The following is a 23466-nucleotide window of genomic DNA, read 5'->3' as shown; positions in this document are numbered from 1 at the left end:
CTATAGCCCCAAGAGTTTTTACTAAACTGGTGGCGGAAGTGATGGCCCACATAAGAGAAAAAGATATTTTAATAATCCCGTACCTCGATGATTTCCTGATAGTGGGGGACTCCTTTGCACAATGCGAAGCCCACCTTCAGGTAACAATTTCTATCCTACAAACACTAGGTTGGTTCCTAAATTTAGAAAAATCTAGATTGATTCCACAAAAAGCCCAACAGTTCCTGGGGGTCATTTTAGATTCAAGACAAGCAGTTATGTCATTTATCAGATGAGAAAATTATGAAAATTCAGGGACTAGTGAAACACTGTATAGATAGTCCCTCTATGACACTGCGCAAAGCTATGTCCTTATTGGGGACCCTGACCTCAAGTTTTTCGGCGGTACGCTGGTCCTAATTTCATTCAAGGGCTCTTCAATGGGATGTCTTGTATAACGATTCACTCCTAGATGGTCATCTAGACCGGGAGTTTACCTTGGGCCCTCGCTCCTTACAATCCCTTCGCTGGTGGTTAGTTTTCACTAATCTTTCTAGGGGAGTCCCTTGGGAAAATAAACCTACGGCAGTTTTAACTACAGATGCGAGTGCTACAGGTTGGGGAGCTCATTTTGAAAACGGCTCAATTCAGGGAACCTGGTCAGAAAATGAAGTACGGTTTTCCTCAAATGTTAAGGAACTTTTGGCGGTTGATTATGCGCTCAATGGGTTCCTTGTATATTTACAGGGCCAGGATGTCCATATACTCTCGGACAATCAAGTCTCAGTAGCGTATATAAACCATCAAGGGGGGACCCGTTCAAAGGACTTAATGAGAGTGGCAGACAGACTTCTTCAAAAAGCAGAAGATCATTTTCTCTCCCTTTCTGCGGTGCATCTAAGGGGAAAAGAAAACATCAGGGCAGATTTTCTCAGCCACAATTCCCTAAAGGAAGGAGAATGGTCCTTGAACCCTCGAGTATTCTCCAGGATTGTGGCAATGTGGGGTCTTCCAGCAGTGGACTTGTTTGCAACGAAGTCCAACTGGAAAGTGACAGCATTTTGTTCTCTAGACCCCAGAGAAAAGCCCCTGGCGGTGGATGCCCTCATGATACCCTGGGAGTTTCCTTTGGCGTACGCCTTCCCTCCTATGGTCCTGCTTCCGTCAGTCCTAAGAAAGATCAGGACAGACGAAGCCAGAGTGATCCTCATATGCCCTTTTTGGCCCAAGAGGCCATGGTTCTCTTGTCTCCGCAGGATGTCAATATCAGACCCCTGGATCCCTTCCAGAAATCCCGGACCTTCTTAATCAGGGCCCAGTTTCCCATCCTCCAGCCCCAAATCTCCATTTGACGGCATGGCATTTGAGAGGACACTGTTAGCCAGCAAAGGGTTTTCCTCAAATTTGGTAAACAATCTCCTATGTAGCAGAAAGCCCGTTACTACCCGCATCTATGCTAGAACTTGGAGAAAATTCCTATCTTTTACAGAATTCAAGCTGGAGGATGGGATCCCTATTGGGAAGATACTAGAGTTCCTACAACGGGGGTTAGAACAGGGTCTAACCACTAGTACCTTGAAGGTACAGGTGTCGGCTTTAGGGGCCTTATTTGCATCTGATATAGCAGCAAATTATTGGGTAGCACGGTTTATAAAGGCCTCTTTCAGGTGTAGACCTATCATTAAATCCAAACCCTCTCCCTGGGATCTAAACCTAGTCTTAAATGCCTTAACTAACCCCCCTTTTTAACCTCTAGATTCAGCCACTCATAAAATTATATTTCTTAAAACAGCCTTGTTAGTGGCCCTGACTTCGGCCAGAAGAGTAAGTGACATACAGGCCTTTTCTATATCCCCTCCATTTACCCAAATTATGGATGATAGAATTGTGTTAAAGCCTGATCCAGCTTTTCTCCCAAAAGTAGTCTCGCGGTTTCATAGAACTCAAGAGGTAAATCTTCCAACCTTTTGTTTCCCCCCTAAGAATCAGAAAGAGGAGAAACTACATACATTAGATGTTAGGAGGTGCGTGCTTAAATATTTGGAGGTTTCACACAAATTTAGGAAAGATAGTTCCCTATTTATGTGCCATCAGGGGCCCAGAAAAGGTTGTAAAGCTTCAAAATCCACAATCGCAAGGTGGATTAGAGAGGCCATCTCCCTCGCTTACTCCTCGGGGGATAGGGAAGTACCGGAAGGGTTGAGAGCACACTCCACCAGAGCGACTTCCTGGGCCGAGAAGACGGGGGTTTCCATCGAGGACATATGTAAGGCTGCCACCTGGACTTCTCCCTCCACCTTCTATAGGCATTATAGATTGGACTTGGGTGACTCTTCTGATCTCACCTTTGGGAGAAGGGTGCTTCAAGCTGTGGTCCCTCCCTAATCTCCTTTCGTCTCTGTAATTCTCTCGTGGTGCTGTCATGGGAGTATGAATAAAGCCTTAGTTACTTACCGGTAACGGGATTTTTCGAAGCCCATGACAGCACCCTTTTATTCCCTCCCTACAGTGGTGGTGTTATTGCACTCCCGTAGAGTTGTTTCTTCTTTTTTGCACCTTTGGGGGAAGTTACTTAAAGTAATTGGCTTAAAATGATTTTGTGTTGTTGTTATTAACCTTGGCGGTCCTCTCATGCTCTGTTAACTAAACTGAGGCGGGAGAGAGGAGCCGCCCTTTTTAACCTGTAGGTTTCCTGTCCATGATGGGCGGATCCTCTCTCTCGTGGTGCGGTCATGGGCTCTGAAAAATCCCATTACCGGTAAGTAAGGCTTTTTCCACTTTAATTTTGGCGATGACTCCAAATCCAGGCCTCCATGGGTTAATAAATGTGATTTCCATTGATGATTTTTGTGTGATTTTGTTGTCAGCACATTCAGCTTTGTACAGAACAAAGTATTCAATGAGGAGATTTCATTCATTCAGATCTAGGAGGGCTTATTTCAGGGGTCCCTGTATTTTTTTGAGCAGGGTATTTCAGCACTCCAGTAACTCATGAGCATTCTTTATGGTACAAGGCGATTTTTATGTGGTGGGGCTACATGTCACATGATTATCTCTGGTGGAGTTCCCCGATAGTTTTGACTTGCATATATATTCATTGTTTCCAATATATCCACTCATATTTGTAATATATTTACTTGTGTTCGTACATATTGTATCTGCTTTAAGTAGATTGTTGCATTTTTATGTTCGGTGTTTGAGCCCTGGCCCTTAAGACGACGCTGTTCTTGGTGGACAGAGAATGAAGAGCCGGTCTCTGCCCACTGGTCTTATTATTTTTTTTACTCACTTCTATTGATCTATTAATTCCACAGCACTATACAGACGTTATGGGCTCTGTCCCCATTGGGGCTCACAATCTAATTTCCCTATCAGTCTTTGGAGTGTGGGGGGAAACGCACGCTAACACGGGAGAACATACAGACTCCTTACAGATGTTGTTCTTGGTGGGGTTGGAACACAGGACCCATTGCTGCAATGCTACAGTGCTAACCACTGAGCCACCGGATATAGTGCTAACCACTGAGCCACCGTCCTACCCATGATTACAGTGTTTCTAGGTCGGGGTCAGTTTAGACCCTGAGCGCGCGGGTTCTTTTCCGGGTATAAAAGGCGTGTAACCTCCATATAGTATTAATGGATTTAAGGGAGGGGCTCACTGTGGAAAGCCATTGTCTGAAATAAATGTTTATTATCCGATATTCACCGCCGGATTCCTATTCTATTTCATTGACAACCCGTGAAAATGAATTAAAACCAGTGACTAAGCATCTGTGCAGCGCCCCTCCGCTGTGCATGTTGAGTGCCCTCCTTGCTACTTTAACCTTTAACCCACGGCCCCACTATCAGTATTTGTTCCTCACCTGGTTTTGGTTCCCACTCCTGAGAAAATACTGACCGAATACTGATAGTGGGGCCGTGGCCTTACTCTTTTCTGTTAGGAAATTGCTGAATTTTGGCACTCCGGTCCTTACAATCTGTCTTCTGTACTTTTCTAATTATCCCTTGGATTTTTATAGACCTATTTCCTTGTATCTTTCGCCTATAATGGCGCTTCCGCTGTCGTCTCACCCACCATTGAGTCATTGAGTCTCTGGTGTTGGTGTTTGTTGTTTAAGCCATAGTTAATGAGTTACATTTTAATTAACAATAGAGGAAGATGGGGAGAAACCTCACTAGTTCGCAGAAGAATAGTCATAGCGTGAGCAGTCACAACTGTAACAAGGAAATGTAAGGTTTGGAAAAAATGTTACCTGAAAATAAAGAAGCGTGTGTCCTGCATCTCATACTTTATGATGAAAAGAGAATGGACCGCACCTCCAAAAATCCTCCATTATAATCATGCTGAAAACATATAACTCTGCCCTTCACCTCTCCAAACAAACCTACTTTAACAACCTCATCATCTCACTTTCCAATAATCCTAAACGACTCTTTGACACGTTTCATTCTCTCCTCAATCAAACAGGAGAGGCCCCGACCACCGACCTCAGCGCTGACGATCTGGCTAACTATTTCAAAGAAAAAAATGACCATATCCGACAGGAAATTTTCTCCCAATCCCCAAACGTTATGCATGCTCTCCCCCGCCACATTGTATCTTGTTCACTTTCTGATTTCAATCCAGTCACGGAAGAAGTGACCAGGCTCCTTGCATCTTCTCGCCCTACCACCTGCACCAGTGACCCTATTCCCTCACATCGCCTTCAGTCCCTTCCTCCAGCTGTCACCACTCACCTAACTAACATTTTTCAACCTCTCCCTCTCATCTGGTATCTTTCCCTCTTCTTTTAAACACGCCAGCATACAACCATTACTTAAAAAACCATCCCTCGACCAGAACTGCACGGCCAACTACAGACCTGTTTCCAATCTTCCCTTTATCTCTAAACTCCTGGAACGCCTGGTCCATTCCCGTCTAATCCGCTATCTCTCAGACAACTCTTTTCTTGACCCTTTATAATCTGGTTTCCGCTCTTTACATTCTACTGAAACTGCCCTCACTAAAATCTCTAATGATCTACTAACAGCTAAATCTAATGGTCACTGCTCCCTGCTGATCTCCTGGATCTCTGCTGCATTCGACACTGTGGATCACCAGCTCCTCCTCACTATGCTCCGAACTATCGGCCTCAAGGACACTGTTCTCTCCTGGTTCTCCTCCTACCTCTCTGACCGCTCCTTCTCTGTGTCTTTCGCCGGCTCCTCCTCCTCTCTCCTTCCTCTTACTGTCGGGGTCCTCAGGGCTCAGTCCTAGGCCCCCTTCTTTTCTCCTTATACACTGCTCCTATTGGGCAATCAGCAGATTCGGTTTTCAGTACCATCTCTATGCTGATGACACCCAATTATACACCTCTGCTCCGGACATCACCCCTGCATTACTACAAAAGACCAGTGATTGTCTTTCTGCCGTGTCTAACATTATGTCCTCCCTCTGTCTAAAACTGAATCTGTCAAAAACTGAACTCCTCGTCTTCCCTCCCTCCACTAACCTACCTGTGCCGGATATTGCCATTTCCGTTTGTGGCTCAACCATTACTCCCCAGCAACAAGCCCGCTGTCTTGGGGTCATACTCGATTTAGATCTTTCCTTCACTTCCCACATCAAATCTCTTGCTCGTTCATGTCAAACATTCTGATCAGACTGGCACGGGGGATTATCATTAGGAGATGGCAGAGGAGGTCCATCCTATTTTGCTCTCATTTGAGAACTTGAGAAAGGTGAGTTTCAATGCTCCTTTCATTGTGTGGCAGCCATAGTTGCTGTGGTTTTGTGCTTGTGGGGCGGTGCGGTCTGGAGACATGGGAACTCAGTCTTCCAGCATGGGTGCTGTGAGTCACCAGGCCACCCGCCCTACTGGTGCATTGTTGCTGCGGCAGTGGTTAGCGCACGATGCCACTCCTTTAAGGCAATAAAAGTTAGGGACCCACTGAGTGATTCACCGTGACGTGGCGGTGGGCTTCATACAGTCTGCTCAGAATGTTAAACTAAGAACCTCATGTTCAGTTATACACAGTACAGACCAAAAGTTTGGACACACCTCATTTAAAGATTTTTCTGTATTTTCATGACTATGAAAATTGTACATTCACACTGAAGGCATCAAAACTATGAATTAACACATGTGGAATTACATACTTAACAAAAAAGTGTGAAACAACTGAAAATATGTCTTATATTCTAGGTTCTTCAAAGTAGCCACCTTTTGCTTTGAATGCCAAGAGTGTGCAAAGCAGTCATCAAAGCAAAAGGTGGCTACTTTGAAGAACCTAGAATATAAGACATATTTTCAGTGGTTTCACACTTTTTTGTTAAGTATATAATTCCACATGTGGTAATTCATAGTTTTGATGCCTTCAGTGTGAATGTACAATTTTCATAGTCATGAAAATACAGAAAAATCTTTAAATGAGAAGGTGTGTCCAAATTTTTGGTCTGTACTGTATATACTAGCTATTGAACCAGTTCTACGCCAGGGTGTCGAGCATTTTTATTGGTATATGGTCTCCCATGCTGTTATGTGCTGCCCCCTCCTGGTATTTCTGCTGCCCCCATCCTGTCTTCACCGTCCTATCCTGGTATGCATGGCACCCCTCACCCCCATTCCTGGTATGCATGGCACCCCTCACCCCCAATCCTGGTATGTGTGGCCCCCTCATCCCCAATCCTGGTATGCATGGCACCCCTGACCCCCAATCCTGGTATGCATGGCACCCCTCACCCCCAATCCTGGTATGCATGGCACCCCTCACCTCCAATCCTGGTATGCATGGCACCCCTCACCCCCAATCCTGGTATGCATGGCACACCTCCCCCCCAATCCTGCTATGCATGGGCATGGCACCCCTCATCCCCCATCCTGGTATGCATGGCACTCCTCAACCCTATCCTGGTATGCATGGTACCCCATCCCTCATCCCTATCCTGGTATGTATGGTACCCCTCATCCTGGTATGCATGGCACCCCATCTCTCATCCTGGTATGCATGGTACCCCTCATCCTGGTATACATGGTACCCCTCATACCTATCCTAGTATGCATGGCCCCTCATCCGAACCCTGGTATACATGGCACCCCTCATCCCCAATCCTGGTATGCATAGCACCCCTCATTCCAAATCTGGTATACATTGCACCCCTCATCCCAATCCTGGTATGCATGGCACCCCATATCTCATCCTGGTATGCATGTCACCACTCATCCCCCCAATCCTGGTATGCATGGCACCCCATCCCTCATCCTGGTATGCATGGTACCCCTCATCCCTATTCTGGTATGTATGGCACCTCTCATCCCCCAATCCTGGTATGTATGGCCTTCTCATCCCCCAATCCTGGTATGCATGGTAACCCGCATTCCTATCCTGGTATGCATGGCACCCAATCCCTCATCCTGGTATGCATGGTACCCCTCATCCCTATTCTGATATGTATGGTACCCCTCATTCTGGTATGCATGACACCTAATCTCTCATCCTGGTATGCATGGTACCCCTCATTCCTATCCTAGTATGCATGGCCCCCTCATCCGAATCCTGGTATGCATGGTACCCCTCATCCCTATACTGGTATGCATGGTACCCCGCATTCCTATCCTGGTATGCATGGTCCCCTCACCCCCCAATCCTGGTATGCATGGTCCCCTCACCCCCCAATCCTGGTATGCTTGGTACCCCTCATCCCCCAATCCTGGTATGCTTGGTACCCCTCATCCCCCAATCCTGGTATGCTTGGTACCCCTCATCCCCCAATCCTGGTATGCTTGGTACCCCTCATCCCCCAATCCTGGTATGCTTGGTACCCCTCATCCCCCAGTCCTGGTATGTGTGGCACCCTTCATCCCCCAATCCTGGAATATATTTTACCCCTCACCCCCCAATCCCCAATCCTGGTATGTATGGTACCCCTCACCCCCCAATCCTGGTATGTATGGTACCCCTCATCCCCCAATCCTAGTATGCATGGCACCCCTCATCCCCCAATCCTGGTATGTATGGTACCCCTCATCCCCCAATCCTGGTATGCATGGTACCCCATCCCTTATTCTGGTATGCATGGCACCCCTCACCCCCAATCCTGGTATGCATCGCTATCACGCTGCATGCATACAAAAAAATAAACACTTATACTCACCTTTCTTTCCTGTGCTCCAGCGCTGCTGCGTCCTGTTCTGCCAGGGGAGGAATGTGGTGCTGGAGTACGCGCATGCCCATACCACTACAAATGTGTCTTCATTAAAATGGCGCCGGATAGCGCTATGCGCATGCGCCGATTCCAACGCCTCACTCCTGCCCGGTCTCCGGCGAAGAGAGGCGCCACGGCAACGCTCCTCACGGTCAGGTAAGTATGAAAGTATGGTGCCTGAGATCGTGGTATGCGTTCAGTGTCTGCGCATACCGCGATCTCCGGCGCCATACACTCCTCTTACCTGTAACGGCTCCATGCGGTCTTCTGTCTGGAGCCAGACTGCACAGGCGTGTCGCGCTTGCGCAGTCTACAACCCCTGGCAAAAATTATGGAATCACCGGGCTCGGAGGATGTTCATTCAGTTGTTTAATGTTGTTGAAAAAAGATCACAGACATAGCACAAAACTAAAGTCATTTCAAATGGCAACTTTTGGGCTTTAAGAAACACTAAAAGAAATCAAGATTAAAAATGTGGTACTCAGTAAGGGTAATTTTTTTCAGACCAAGCAGAGGGAAAAAATTATGGAATCACTCAATTCTGAGGAAAAAATTATGGAATCACCCTGTAAATTTTCATTTCCAAAACTAACACATGCATCAAATTAGATCTGCTCGTTAGTCTGCATCTAAAAAGGAGTAATCACACCTTGAAGAGCTGTTGCACCAAGTGGACTGACATGACTCATGGCTCCAACACGAGAGATGTCAATTGAAACAAAGGAGAGGATTATCAAACTCTTAAAAGAAGGTAAATTATCACGCAATGTTGCAAAAGATGTTGGTTGTTCACAGTCAGCTGTGTCTAAAATCTGGACCAAATACAAACAACTTGGGAAGGTTGTTAAAGGCAAATATACTGGTAGACCAAGGAAGACATCAAAGCATCAAGACCGGAAACTTAAAGCAATATGTCTCCAAAACAGGAAATGCACAACAAAACAAATGAGGAACGAATGGGAGGAAACTGGAGTCAATGTCTGTGACCGAACTGTAAGAAACCGCCTAAAGGAAATGGGATTTACATACAGAAAAGCTAAACATAAGCCATCATTAACACCTAAACAGAAAAAAACAAGGTTACAATGGGCTAAGGAAAAGCAATCGTGGACTGTGTATGACTGGATGAAAGTCATATTCAGTGATGAATCGCGCATCTGCATTGGGCAAGGTGATGATACTGGAACTTTTGTTTGGTGCAGTTCCAATGTGATTTATAAAGATGATTGCATGAAGAGAACATGCAAATTTCCACAGTCATTGATGATATGGGGCTGCATGTCAGGTAAAGGCACTGGGGAGATGGCTGCCATTACATCTGCAATAAATGCCCAAGTTTACATTGATATTTTGGACAGTTTTCTTATCCCATCAATTGAAAGGATGTTTGGGGATGATGACATCATTTTTCAAGATGATATTGCATCCTGCCATAGAGCAAACACTGTAAAAACATTCCTTGAAAGAAGACACATAAGGTCAATGTCATGGCCTGCAAATTGTCCGGATCTCAATCCAATTGAAAATCTTTGGTGGAAGTTGAAGAAAATGGTCCATGACAAGGCTCCAACCTGCAAAGCTGATCTGGCAAAAGCAATCAGAGAAAGTTGGAGCCAGGTTGATGAAGAGTACTGTTTGTCACTCATTAAGTCCATGCCTCAGAGACTGCAAGCTGTTATTAAAGCTACAAAATACTAGTGATGTATTGGAGTGTTCTTTTGTGTGTTTGTTTTTCATGATTCCATAATTTTTCCCTCAGAATTGAGTGATTCCATATTTTTTTCCCTCTGCTTGGTCTGAAAAAAATTACCCTTACTGAGTACCACATTTTTAATCTTGATTTCTTTTAGTGTTTCTTAAAGCCCTAAAGTTGCCATTTGAAATTACCTTAGTTTTGTGCCATGTCTGTGATCTGATTTTTTTCAACAACATTAAACAACTGAATGAACATCCTCCGAGCCCGGTGATTCCAGAATCTCCCGTTATAGATTTTTGTCCAGCGGCATTAGATCAATGTATGATTTTTTGGCGGTGCTGTCTAGGCTCTTTTGTTCAGTGTGCTGCATCTCATACTCTCCCACTGACTTCCGGCCAACATGCGGTCGCGCTGTGTCCACAAACAGCACAGCAATTATATAGAAGAAAAGTACAGCGCTTATACAAGTGTTGTAGGGCTGGAATGACACCTGCAGTTTGTGGCCCTGTTTGATGCAGGTTTTTTGAGCATGCATCAGACCAAGCTGAATTTGGAAATGTACAGACAGTTTTTATGGTTTTTCTATGGCACAAAATGCGTAACAAAAACTTTGTGTGTTTTAAACGTAATAAGAATGTAATCAATTTGTCTACTTTCGCAGTTTACAAATAAGACCTAAATGCACTTCTAATTCTTACAGAAAATCCCACTAAGAACATGTTATCACTAAATTATAAAACTGAAGATGAAGATATTGTGCAAAACTCATTAGAAGAAAACCTCCTCAACCTTAATATGCACCAAGGACCTCACAGTGCAGATGTTTCTCATAGTTCTCCTACTCCAGAAGGACCTTTACCTGATCAATCGCAGATTGTTGCCAACAGTACCGGTCAGGACCGCATTAAAGGGTTTCAGTGTGGGGAGTGTGGAAAGCAGTTTGCGAAAAGCTCAAGTCTTTCTACACACCAAAAATCACATATGGGAGAGAAGCCGTTCTTCTGTCAAGAATGTGAGAAATACTTTACAAATAAATACAGTTTTATTAAACATCAGAGAATTCACACAGGAGAGAAGCTGTATTCATGTTCTGGATGTGGGAAACGTTTTACAAGAAAATCGCATCTTATTACACATGAGAGAATTCACACTGGAGAGAAACCATTTTCATGTTTGCTATGTGGGAAGTGCTTTTCAGATAAATCAACTCTTACAACACATGAGAGAATTCACAGAGGAGAGAAGCCGTATTCCTGTTCACATTGTGAGAAATGTTTTACAAGTAAATCAAGTCTTCTTGCACATGAGAGAATTCACACAGGAGAGAAGCCGTATTCATGTTCCGAATGTGGGAAATGTTTTACTGATAAATCCACTCTTACTACACATGAGAGAATTCACACTGGGGAGAAGCCGTATTCATGTTCACAATGTCAGAAATGTTTTACTGATAAATCAAGTCGTATAACGCATGAGAGAATTCACACAGGGGAGAGACCGTATTCATGTTCACTGTGTGGGAAAGGTTTTACAAATAAATCCAGTCTTGTTACACATGAGAGAAGTCACACAGGAGAGAAGCCGTATTCATGTGCAGAATGTGGAAAATGTTTTACCAATAAATCATGTCTTGTTAGACATGAGAGGATTCACACAGGAGAGAAGCCGTACTCATGTTCAGAATGTGGGAAGTGTTTTACAAACAGGTCCCATCTGGTTACACATGAAAGATGTCACACAGGAGTGAAACTGTAATCGTGTTTATATCAAAATAATATTTTTTAAGGAAATCAGATGTTTAGAATTCAGACATAGAAGAAACCATATTGTTTTTTAAAATGTGCAAAATTCTTTAATGGCAAAATAAATGTCACTTATTTACAGATTTATATTAGTCAATAAGAGTTTTATTTTCGTGGGTAGATTAGCTTGGTTCTGCTTGGATCTTGGGTCTGTGTGGGTGAATTTCAATTATACACCTTAACAAACCCACTGTCATATTTACATCTATGGAAAATGCCCACATGGAGCTCATTGTAAGGCCACGTTCACACGTTCAGTAATTGGTCAGCATTTTACATCAGTATTTGTAAGCCAAAATCGGGAGTGTCACCACTTCTGCATTTTTCTCCCACTCCTGGTTTTGTCTTACAAATACTGATGTGTGAACGTGGCCTAAGTCAAGGGTCTGAAAAGTATAGTCTTATTGCAGCATGCCATGTGCTTTATGTACAAATGTCTTCTAATGTAACAGTCCTATCCTACACACTGACTGTAAAACCTGACAGTTAAGTACAGTGGTGGGGAACCTATGGCATGTGTGCCCGAGATGGCCCTCTGGGCACTAGTGCCGTCGCACCTGCACTATGACCTTTTCTCCGGCACTGCGAGCATGCAGCGTTCAATACTGAATGCTGGAGCATATGCAGTGAAGGATTACATACATTCTGGGCAGAGCTAGCTCGCGATCCACTCCTGACGCACAGATGAAGATAGCAGCAGCTGCCCCCCATGTCGCCTATGATGTATGCACCAGCCCCAGGGAAGAATGCCAAATGCAAACTTTTACCTTTCAATAAAGCACTCTGTCTCTACAAGGTTCACCGTCACTGGTTTAGTATGTAAATAGCAGATAGAGTTGTACAGTAATCACAGTACATCGGGGCAGGTACCCGGCTGCAAGGACCTTCTAGCCTCAACCTCTATGAAAGCGGTAGAAACAAGTCAATTGAAGCTCTGCTGTTCGGTGAGCTACAGGGAGGGTCAGAATACAATGCTAGGAAGCAAACTAAAGCGCAGTAGGGTGTTACCCAAATAAATGTTAAAAAAAACATAAAAGGTTATGCTAACCTGGTAATGTTATACACAAGAATATTAAAGCCTATGATCCCAGCTGCTGTGAGTCCACGGGTCCTAGGACCTATTGTAGATATATCGAGGGAACTATTCTGGATATTCCGCGCTGCTCGTGAATGAAGGTAACTCCAGCTACACACAAGACTGTGTGGTATAATTGTGGTTTTATTACAGTCTACGCGTTTCTAAGTGCCTAACTTTTTCCTCAGGACAAAAACCATATGGAGGAAAACAGGAAGCAGCTAGATTTATACAGAAAGATTCAAATGTCTCCAAAAAAGACACCTGATCTGTCAGATCATCATCTCCGGTGTAGCCAATATACATGGTTTTAGAAGGCAGTTTAAAAACAGATTTCAATACCGTATGTTATGGTAAATAGTTATATTTTGCTTTGATTATTATTTAGACAATTAAATCTACCTATATATCTCTGATAATTTTGTGTGTTAGTATTAGCTTTAAAAGTGTTATTCATAAAAGCAATAACACAGGGAATTGTCTCTGATATAGAGGTGTCTTTGTGTTAAGCTTTCTTCGTTACAGAAGGCTTAGAAAGCTTGGTAGAACCAGTTTCAAGGAATTCAGCAGTTTCCAGAATTTACGACTTTGTTATTCCCAATTAAAATACTTTCTTTCCCCATTAAAATATCTTCTTAGGTAATGTAAAGCCAAATCCCTTTTCAGATCTCTGTGGATGGAATAAAGACTTACGACTGGGCATCTGAGAGTCAGACAAGCCAGTACACTAACAGACGCTGGTTGTATGCCTTTGTCGCCAATTGATCGACTCTCTGATTTGATCAAAACTGGCAAACGTGTGAAACCTTTTGAGCTTCTCCTAAAGTTTACCATTTAGGTTTCCACATCAGTACATGGCGCCAAAATGTGAATAGTCAGAACTGGACCTCTTTTGGACCTGACTGCAACAATCTCTCTCTCGGAAACATTAAATAAGCGTGGTAAGTAACCCATTGTGTTACTAATAATTCAGTGTTACCTAGAGAACTCCAGGATGGGCAATTGGTGGTCCAAACAAGACCATCGCTGTTGAACCTTTGCCAGTGTTTATATTTTTTATGTATAATTCAGGAGTCGAAGGATTGTTATATGTTGTCTTTGCTGTCTATATGATTGTTATGTCTGGAATGATATTGTTGTAAACTATGAGTATTCTTGGATGTTAGACTGAATGATTTTTGAGTGACCAATAAGGGCACTGTGTCTAACAACTGTGCAGTGTGGATTGAGTGACTGGCATATTCTGAACTAGTTCTTATGAATCAGCGTCCTTGGTGTCCATGCTGTGTAAACTCGAGTAGTAGTTTTTATCCAGTCAGTATATCCAGACCGAGAAGCATAATAGCCAGAGAGGGGAGACGTTTGAATCAGATGAGGTGGATAAAGGTTTTGTAGAAAAAGAACTTATTCTCCCATGACATGTTATTTTGACTAGTGGAAGTAATTGCAATAACTATTGGTTATATAGTTTTGGATAGTTATTTGTTTGGTTGCGTATGAAAGTTGCGTGGGTACAAGGGCTGGTTACCTGATGTTGATATTTCCTAGAAATTTTTCTCTTGAGAGTACAGTACTTCTGGGAGTTGAAATCCTTCTCTTGCGAGAAAATAGATACTGGGAGAAGAGTAGAGTCTTCTACGGTTAAGATTCTATGGGCCTATTCAGTTCTTCGGTTAACAGCGGGCATTAAAGTTGCGGTCAGAGGACTGGCAACCGCGAAGAAGTAAGCAATCTGAGAGGTACCACCTTTGTCCCTGCATGTGATATAGTGAAAAGACTAAGAAGGAATGGGAGAAGTGTATTTGTAATTGGGAAGAATTACTTGAAGATAGATAAGAACAGAGTTGAGCTGACTAGCATTTGATTAGAAGTAGTGAAAGCATCTCTCAATGAGTGAACATAAATCAGAGAAAATAGACATAACTGTGTATGTAATCTATGATAGTATGAAAAGCAGAGACCCCCTGTAGTCTCTGTACTTGATGTAAAACCTACATTCTTTTTGATACCCCGTGCCTTATGCAGGAACGATAGGATGGAACTGCAGACATTGTGGCCAACAGAATGGCTGTAAGGTTAATTACTGTGCCTTGTGGGTCACCACGCCCATGCATGATTCTCAAAATGCCTTTGCCCGCATGAGGACCTCAAGTAATGTACACTTTCTACCTCCTAAGATAGAAAATAACCTGCTACTTTATGATCCACCACAGGCATAGCCTATAGCATAACAATGGTCCTGTTCCCCCAGTGAGCTCATTGCTCTCGCTACCCAGCTCCCGGACCCCCTAACATTTAGAATGCATCTCCAAGGTGTTGAGCCATATCAGGCCACATCTGATGATCTAATCTCAGTCATTTTCCAGTGACCCCTTAGTATTGTCACAGTGTTTCAGAGACAGCCTTAGACCTATAGTCCAGATCGTAGAGTACACTAGTTGCCTGGATTGGTGCAATATGCAATTTGTTGATCTGAATGAAATAGTCTGGGGTGCTTGTAGCATCGGCGTCTCTGCCCCCTGACAGGCAGAGACGCCGTCTACCACCGCGCTCCTGGCCCGGCGTCTTCCGGCTCTCCTGCTGCTGCTGCTGCTACTGGCGCATGCAGCTTCCCGGGCACTGTGCTTAGGGCGCGCGCTCCCTCCCTCTTAAAGGGGCCGTGCGCGCCGTCCTAAGGAGTCCCCGGCCGATGGCCGGAGGACTTCTCATATAAAAGGCACCTCCAAAATGGAGGTGCCCTTGCAAGGTTGTAGCTCTGTGTTCTAAACTCTGCTTCAGCCCTCAGGTCCCGCTGCTAGTCTGACTACCAGTCCGCCAGCCTGACTACCAGTCCATGGAATTAATAGTAAAACCTCGGCACACCAATGATTAGGATTTTTGTTGATTTATTCATAAATCAACAAAAATCCTAATCATTGGTGTGCCGAGGTTTTACTATTAATTCTACGGTCTTGGATCCTACTCGTGCACCCTGGTCCAGTTGTGCTGTGTCTTCACTTCATTGACTACCAGTCCAGTCCGCCAGCCTGACTACCTGTCTCCGCCAGCCAAGTACACTCTCCAGCCCGACGGTCTGCCTACAGTCCAAACCCACCAGTCTGTCTATGGGCCAGGCTTGCCTGCCTACCCGGAGAACATACCAGTTACCTGCCGTGCCTACCAGCCAGCCTACCTGTAGGCTCCTGCCAGTTACCCGTGGTGTCTGCCAGTCAGTCTACCCGGATCACCCGTCAGCCTGCCTGCCGTGCTCATCTGCTGTATCGGTCAGTCCCTGCCTTCTGACCCGTGGGAGTCACCAGCTCTCATACAAGGACTGGCCCAGAGTAGCACCTGGTCCCTCTGCTCGGTCCTTTCCTGGTTCACGGAGTCGATTGAGCCGACGTGCGACCTTGGTCAGTCCGAGTTGATACCTAGTTACGCCACTCTGGTACCTCCTTGCATCGCAGCACAGAGGTTCCACCACCCGGAGCCGTAACAGTTTGCACGGGCCATGGAACCCGGTGGCCCCCAGGCTCCATCTCTTGCTGACTTGTACCAGGAGGTTTCTCGTCAGATCCCAACAGGAAACCATCCTGACCTACCTGTGGTTTGTCAACTCCCGCCTGGACACGCTGTCCGTGCCACCTGTGTCCGCCTCGAGCCAAGCGACACCCGCTCCGGCGGCGCTTCTGCCTACCAGTGCCACGGCTTCCAAGCTCTGGACCCCGGCTCTCTGTGCCCCCTCGTTTTGGGGGTGACCCCCGTCTTATGTCTGGGTTTTCTGAACCAGTGCACGCTGCACTTTTAACTACTGGCACATCAGTTTCCCTCCGACCGGGCAAAGCTGGCGTTCATCATGTCTCACCTCACCGGGGAAGCATTGGCATGGCTAAACCCTCTATGGGAGAGAGGGGATCCCCTGGTGTCCGATATTCTGGCTTTCCTCACTGCCTTCCGGAAGGTCTTCGATGAGCCCGGACGAAGGACTTCTACTGCCTCCTCATTGCTCCGTCTCCACCAAGGGAGTCTCATCGTGGGCCAGTATGCCATACCCTCGCTTCTGAGCTTGCCTGTAACAACGAGGCCCTGGTGTCCACCTTCTGGGAGGGACTTTCCAGACGGATCAAGAACGAGCTAGTCGGCCGGGACATTCCTACCACCCTGGATGACCTGGTGTCACTAGCTACCCGGATTGACATCCGTTTCCTGGAACGAGCTAAGGAGACTACCCGGGAGAGAAGATTTCCTCGTCTTGCTCCAGTTTTCCAGAAACCTGCCTCCCAACCAGTATCTCCCCGGGCACGCTCGCCCGAACCCATGCAGATCGACCAGACCAAGATGGTCAAATCTCGCCACGAGACACGCCGAGCCGAGGGGAGCTGTTTCTACTGATCCGTTTTCATCTGATCCGTTCCTGTCCAGTGAAGCCGGGAAACTCCAGTGTCTAGGACCGCTCGGAGAGGCCGTCCTAGGCAAGAGTAAATCCTCTCTGTTCTTGACTCTATCCTTTTCTATTTCCTGTGGAGAGAACCGCTTCTTTGAAACCACCCACGTGGATTCCGGAGCCGCTGGGAATCTCATTTCTCAGTCCCTTGTAGGGAGGTATCAGATTCCCAACAAACCCCTGGCTGAACCATTGGCAGCCGCTTCCATGGATGGAAGACTCCTTCTGGTGACCATCTTTCTCGTCACAGAGCCTGTAACCCTTTAGGTGGGAATGCTGCACACAGAGAAGATCTCCTTCCATGTGCTATCCGGACTCTCTCACTCCCTTTTGCTAGGGCTACCCTGGGTACAGAGACATGAACCCGTTCTGAATTGGCAATCTGGTGAGGTGCTCCATTGGGGGCAGGATTGCCATGAGACCTGCCTGGTTCCGGAACGCCCAGCTCGACCTCCGTCTACTCCGGCTAATTTACCTGGTCTACTGGCACCTTACTGGTCCTATGCAGATGTCTTCGACAAGAAGGAAGCAGAGACACTGCCACCTCATAAGCCATATGATTGCCCTATCGACCAGGTACCCGGTGCCACTCCACCCTGTGGGCGTATCTACCCCTTGTCGCTGGCCGAAACCCGGGCCATGTCGGAGTACATCGAAGAAAATCTGGCTAGGGGATTCATCCAGAAATCTACCTCCCCGGCTGGAGCTGGATTCTTCTTCGTAAAAAAGAAAGACGGTTCACTACGCCCCTGTATCGATTAGAGGGGACTCAACCAGATTACTATCAAAAATAAATACCCCCTGCCGCTCATCTCAGAGCTGTTCGACCGCCTTAAAGGCATGAAGATCTTCACCAAGCTCGATCTTCATGGGGCGTATAACTTGATCCGGATCCGCCAAGGAGACGAGTGGAAGACGGCATTCAATACCCAGGACCGCGACTATGAATACCGTGTTATGCCCTCCGGCCTCTGTAATGCTCCAGCCGTCTTCCAAGAACTAGTTAATGACATCTTCCGTGACCTCTTATATTCATGCGTGGTGGTGTACCTGGACGACATCTTGGTCTTCTCTCCGGACCTACCCACACACTGGAGGGATGTTCGTCAGGTCCTGCTTAGGCTCAGGCAGAATCACCTATACGCAAAATTTGAGAAATGCCTCTTCGAGCTGACCTCTCTTCCGTTCCTGGGCTATATTATCTCTAAGACTGGTCTACGGGTGGACCCCGAGAAGGTCTCTGCCGTCTTAAAGTGGCCCCGACCGGAGGGGTTGAAGGCGATTCAGCGATTCCTGGGCTTCTCTAACTATTACCGCCTCTTCATCCCACATTTCTCTTCCCGGACTGCACCCATCTCTGCGCTCACCCATAAGGGAGCAAATCCTAAGGAATGGATGTCCGAAGCGGAGGAGGCCTTCCTCATCTTAAAACAAGCCTTCTCTTCTGACCCGATGCTGGACCGTCCGGATTGCAACAAACCGTTCTTTCTGGAGGTTGATGCTTCCTTTTCCGGAGCCGGAGCGGTGCTCACCCAGAAATCTCCGTCCAGGAGAATGGTAACCTGCGGCTTCTTCTCCAAGCTTTTCTCCTTGTCCAAGCGCAACTATTCCATAGGAGACCGAGAACTGCTAGCCATCAAATTGGCGCTGGAGGAGTGGCGTTACCTGCTACAGGGGGCTCTGCACCCGGTGGTCATCTACACTGATCACAAACACCTGGCATATCTACAAAATGCCCAAAGACTTAATCTGCGTCAGGCCCGGTGGTCTTTGTTCTACTCCCGTTTCAACTTTACCCTACATTACCGCCCTGCGGACAAGAACGTTAACGCCGACGCTTTGTCCCGATCCTTCCTGTCTTCCGATCAAGAGGAGGAGCCTATGCATATCATCGATCCCTCCAAAGTGATGAATGTGGCTCCCTTGGACCTGTCTCGTCTCCCACCCGGTAAGACGTTTGTTGCGGTTCCGGATCATAAGAAGATTCTTCACTGGGGTCATTCATCTAAACTAGCTGGCCATGCTGGCCAGAAGAAGACCTTCCTGCTCATTACCCGGCATTACTGGTGGCCTTCCCTGCGTAATGATGTTGTAGACTTCGTCACGACCTGTTCATCCTGTGCCCGCAACAAGGTTCCCAGACATCTTCCTGCCGGCCGTCTCCTGCCTCTTCCCGTACCTGCTGCCCCGTGGCAACACATTGCTATGGACTTTATTATTGATCTCCCTGTTTCTGCCGGTTGTACTGTCATTTGGGTGGTCGCTGACCGATTTTCTAAAATGGCCCACTTTATACCTCTGACTGGTCTCTTGTCTGCATCTGTGCTGGCTAAGGACTTCATCCATCACATCTTTCGTCTCCACAGCCTACCCCTCCACATTGTGTCTGATCGAGGGGTCCAGTTCACTTCGTGCTTCTGGAGAGCTACGTGTAAGCTGCTGGATGTTTCCCTGGATTTCTCCTCTGATTATCATCCTCAGTCCAATGGCCAAGTCGAACTTATCAACCAGATCCTTACCAGATTCCTCCGGTACTTCGTCAACGCTCACCATACCGATTGGGTAGAGCTCCTACCATGGGCCGAGTTCTCCTATAACAACCATGAGAGCGAATCTTCTTCCAAGTCCCCGTTCTTTGTGGTCTACGGTCAACATCCCCGGATTCCGTTTCCCGTCTCCGCTTCAGTGGACAATCCTGCCTCGGAGTCTCTGGTCAGCGAATTTTCCACCATTTGGGAGGACACTATATCCACACTTCTTCAATCCTCCAAGCGGATGAAGAGACATGCTGACCAGAGACGTCTGGACCCACCTCAATTCCGTCCGGGAGACAAGGTTTGGCTCTCCTCCAAACATGTTCGTCTCAAAATACCCTCCTATAAGTTGGGTCCACGGTTCATCGGTCCATTTGAAATCCTCAAGCAAATCAATCCAGTGGCCTACAAGTTAAAACTCCCGGCCAACTTATGGATTCCCAACTCCTTCCACGTATCTCTCCTCAAACCGGTTGTTCTTAAATCTTTTTCCGACGATCCAGCTCCGGTCTCCGCTGAGGATGTCTGTCAGGAAAACTTGTCGGCCGGTGGGTGCCGCTCCCTGGCCCCCCTTACCTCTCAGGTCAGTCACGATACTGCACCTAGAGTAAGTAGTGCCAGGAAGCTGCCACCAGCGGGGGAAGACACTGTGGGGTGTTATCCCTTACACGTCACCAATCCGTGACGCCAGAATACAGGCACAACTCTCTGGCGCCCCCTCGCTTCTCAGGTCAGTCAAGGTACTGCACCTAGAGCGAGTGGTCGCCGGAGAGGCCATCCTGTAGCCCACTGGGTATTTGAGGCCCTCTGCAGTGAGGGCAGTATATATATATTTCCCTGGCTGCGCCAGTAATATATATCCACACCTCCGACCGTCACTGCCAGCCTTCCTCAAATCCCCCAGATGGTATGCTGCCACCAGTTCTGGTTTGATACAGCCCGGTATTAATGGACTTGTATCGGGTCAGGAACCAACCCGGTAGCGTTTATGTCTTCGGGGAGGAGAACGATTACAGAACAAAAGAAACAGAACTATTAAATTTTATATTTAATCCAAAAGGGAGGCAGTGTTTAGGAAAAATATATACATAAGGATGTTACAAAGTGGGCATTAAAATACATAAGCAGATACATAAAATAAAACAAGATAAAGAGTGAAAACTACTTACACTACACGATCGTGGAGACGATTCAATATAGTGGGAGGGGGGGTTCTCCAGATTGCTGTTATTGAACAGGACCCTTTGCGTATAATTCTTATTCCCCCCAGCAATGAGTGCTTCTGTCTTCGCCCTAGATTACTTTATACCTAAGGAGAGACCTGGCCACGCGCCCCTTGCGGTGACATCATGTGGGCCGGTCTTCAGCCTGTAGATTTTTATTAGAAATGCTGACTTTTGCGATAACTCATCGCCCGTTAATCGCAGAAGCTCGCAAACTACGCCATATTTTCCCTCATGATTTTATCTCTCTTTTGATATCATGCATCCCACAGCTGCAGTCTACTATTCGGGTGTTTTTGTGCTGCAGCTCCCTGATCGTGGTTACAGCCGTGGAAAAATACCTGCATATCCTGGGGCTGATTTGGTCACTACCCGTTTGGGTCTCGCTATTGTCGGACCTATGGAACTCATATTATTTCATAACTAATATCGGAGTCAGTGAGTCTGCAAATTCCCCTTTGAAGCTCGGGGAAGACCCTTCACAGTTACACACAAATTAGGGAAATCTGCATTTTAAGTACCTCCTGCGTCTTTCAGGGACAAGAGGCCTGCTTCCTAATGAAGTTTTCACACTTCTTCCCTGGCCGTGTGTGAATAACTATTTATCAGTCGTGCGTTAATTGGGGCTTTTGTGCTGAGCAGAAAGGGAATATAAGGGAGGGGGGTGAACATGTGTGTCACGCAGATGGAGGGACATTTTCCTGATATTAATATTTTATAATATTCCTGACAATGTCTATGAGGTAGAGAACATTCTGGCCACCAAGAGGGTAAGAGGAAAGACATTTTTTCTGGTGGATTGGAAGGGGTTTGGCCCAGAGGAGAGAACTTGGGAACCCAGGGTGAACATCCACACCCCGCTTCTTGTTAAAAAAAAAAATTGGGGGCGTAAAGGGGGGGGGGGGTACTGTAGCATTGGCGTCTTTGCCCCCTGACAGGCAGAGACGCCGTCCCCCTTACCGCTACGCTCCTGGCCCGGCGTCTTACGGCTCTCCTGCTGCTTCTGCCGGCGCGCGCTGCTTCCCGGGCACTGTGCTTAGGGCGCGCGCGTGCTCCCTCCCTCTTAAAGGGGCCGCGTGCGCCATCCTAAGGAGTCCCCGGCCAATGGCCGGAGGACTTCTCATATAAAAGGCACCTCCTCCAAAATGGAGGTGCCCGTGCAAGGTTGTAGCTCTGTGTTCTAAACTCTGCTTCAGCCCTCAGGTCCCACTGCTAGTCTGACTACCAGTCCAGTCCACCAGCTTGACGTCCAGTCCACCAGCCTGATTACCAGTCCGCCAGCCTGACTACCTGTCTCCGCCAGCCAATTACAGTCTCCATTCCGAAGGTCTGCCTACAGTCCAAACCCGCCAGTCTGTCTATGGGCCAGGCTTGCCTGCCTACCCAGAGAACATACCAGTTACCTGCCGTGCCTACCAGCCAGCCTACCTGGAGGCTCCAGCCAGTTACCCGTGGTGTCTGCCAGTCAGTCTACCCAGATCACCTGCCAGCCTGCCTGCCGTGCTCTTCTGCTGTAACGGTCAGTCCCTGCCTTTTGACCTGTGGGAGTCACCTGCTCTCATACAAGGACTGGTCCAGAGTAGCACCTCGTCCCTCTGCTCGGTTCCTCCCTGGTTCACGGAGTCGATTGAGCCGCCGTACGACCTTGGTCAGTCCGAGTTGATACCTAGTTACGCCCCTCTGATCCCTCCTTGCACCACCACCCGGATCCGTAACAGTGCTTAATTAGAAAGCATGTCAAAGAAAGAGTTAATTAGGACCTGTGTGGCCAGGGAGGAGGAGAGGGAGAAGTAAGCATCAATGAAGAAATATAGAGTACAGCAAAAGTAGAATGTTGGTCTTCTGGGCAAAAAAGGACATTGTTCGGACAAATTTCCTACAACATCAACAGCTGCTATCCTGAACTCCCCCCCCCCCCCCTCCATAGGAAACTGGAAATCCAGATGTCTTCCTGTGCCCTGTTGTCACACCCAGTGACCCACACCCACTGTCCCCATTTTCCTGGGAAGGGACAAACTTTTACATTCTTAGTAAACACTGGAACCTCCTGTACAGTATTAATGCAAGAACACAAATCAGAGGAGGTACTGTCCCCCAAATGTAACTTGTGAAGGGGTAGAGGGACGAGCTACTCAATTACAAATGACTCAGCCCCTGTGAATGGTTTAACATGATTCAATTTTAACCCAGGTTTTAGTTTCTGATGAATCTTTTCTTTTGTTAGGGACAGACATGTTGCAGAAAATTCGATCCTGAATAGAATTCACTACAAATGGCCCAAATATGACTACCCCCATAGACAAAGGAATGCTGTGTAGTCTCATGTCCCTGACAATTCCTAGAGCCCTAGCCAGTGCACACTCCGAACCCCATTCTTGTTATGCGCTTGCAGAGGGACCCAGCAAGAATGGCACCAAACCAGTAAAGGCACAGACGCACTTGGCACATGCTGCCCATCCAGGCAAGTCCTTGAGGGCCGGGAATATTCTTCACCCAGCTCCCAGTAAATGAAAGGGAGACTTTGGCAGAGCCCTTTCCAGGCCCACTGT

The 23466-nt window shown here is 46.8% G+C and overlaps 1 protein-coding gene across 2 annotated transcripts in view; it reads left to right on the top strand.

Annotated features, from left to right (window-relative positions):
* LOC141258709 (uncharacterized) overlaps nt 1-11724 on the top strand; it is a 67391-nt gene extending 55667 nt beyond the window's left edge. The window contains exon 9 of one of the 2 annotated variants that reach the window (XM_073673731.1): nt 10561-11724. In XM_073673731.1, coding sequence (XP_073529832.1) covers nt 10561-11615 — 1055 coding nt within the window. In that variant the 3' untranslated portion in view covers nt 11616-11724. The remainder of the gene's footprint in view (nt 1-10560) is intronic. The other variant, XM_073673732.1, reaches the window with a different exon arrangement.
* The last annotated feature ends 11742 nt before the right edge of the window (nt 11725-23466 follow it).

This window comes from Phyllobates terribilis, unplaced genomic scaffold (genome assembly GCF_046119375.1).
Source record: "Phyllobates terribilis strain yellow unplaced genomic scaffold, ASM4611937v1 Scaffold_3__8_contigs__length_932513732, whole genome shotgun sequence".
NCBI classification, from domain to species: domain Eukaryota; kingdom Metazoa; phylum Chordata; class Amphibia; order Anura; family Dendrobatidae; genus Phyllobates; species Phyllobates terribilis.
The sequence above is the reverse complement of the archived record's forward strand: the minus strand, read 5'-3'. Positions and strand labels throughout refer to the sequence as shown.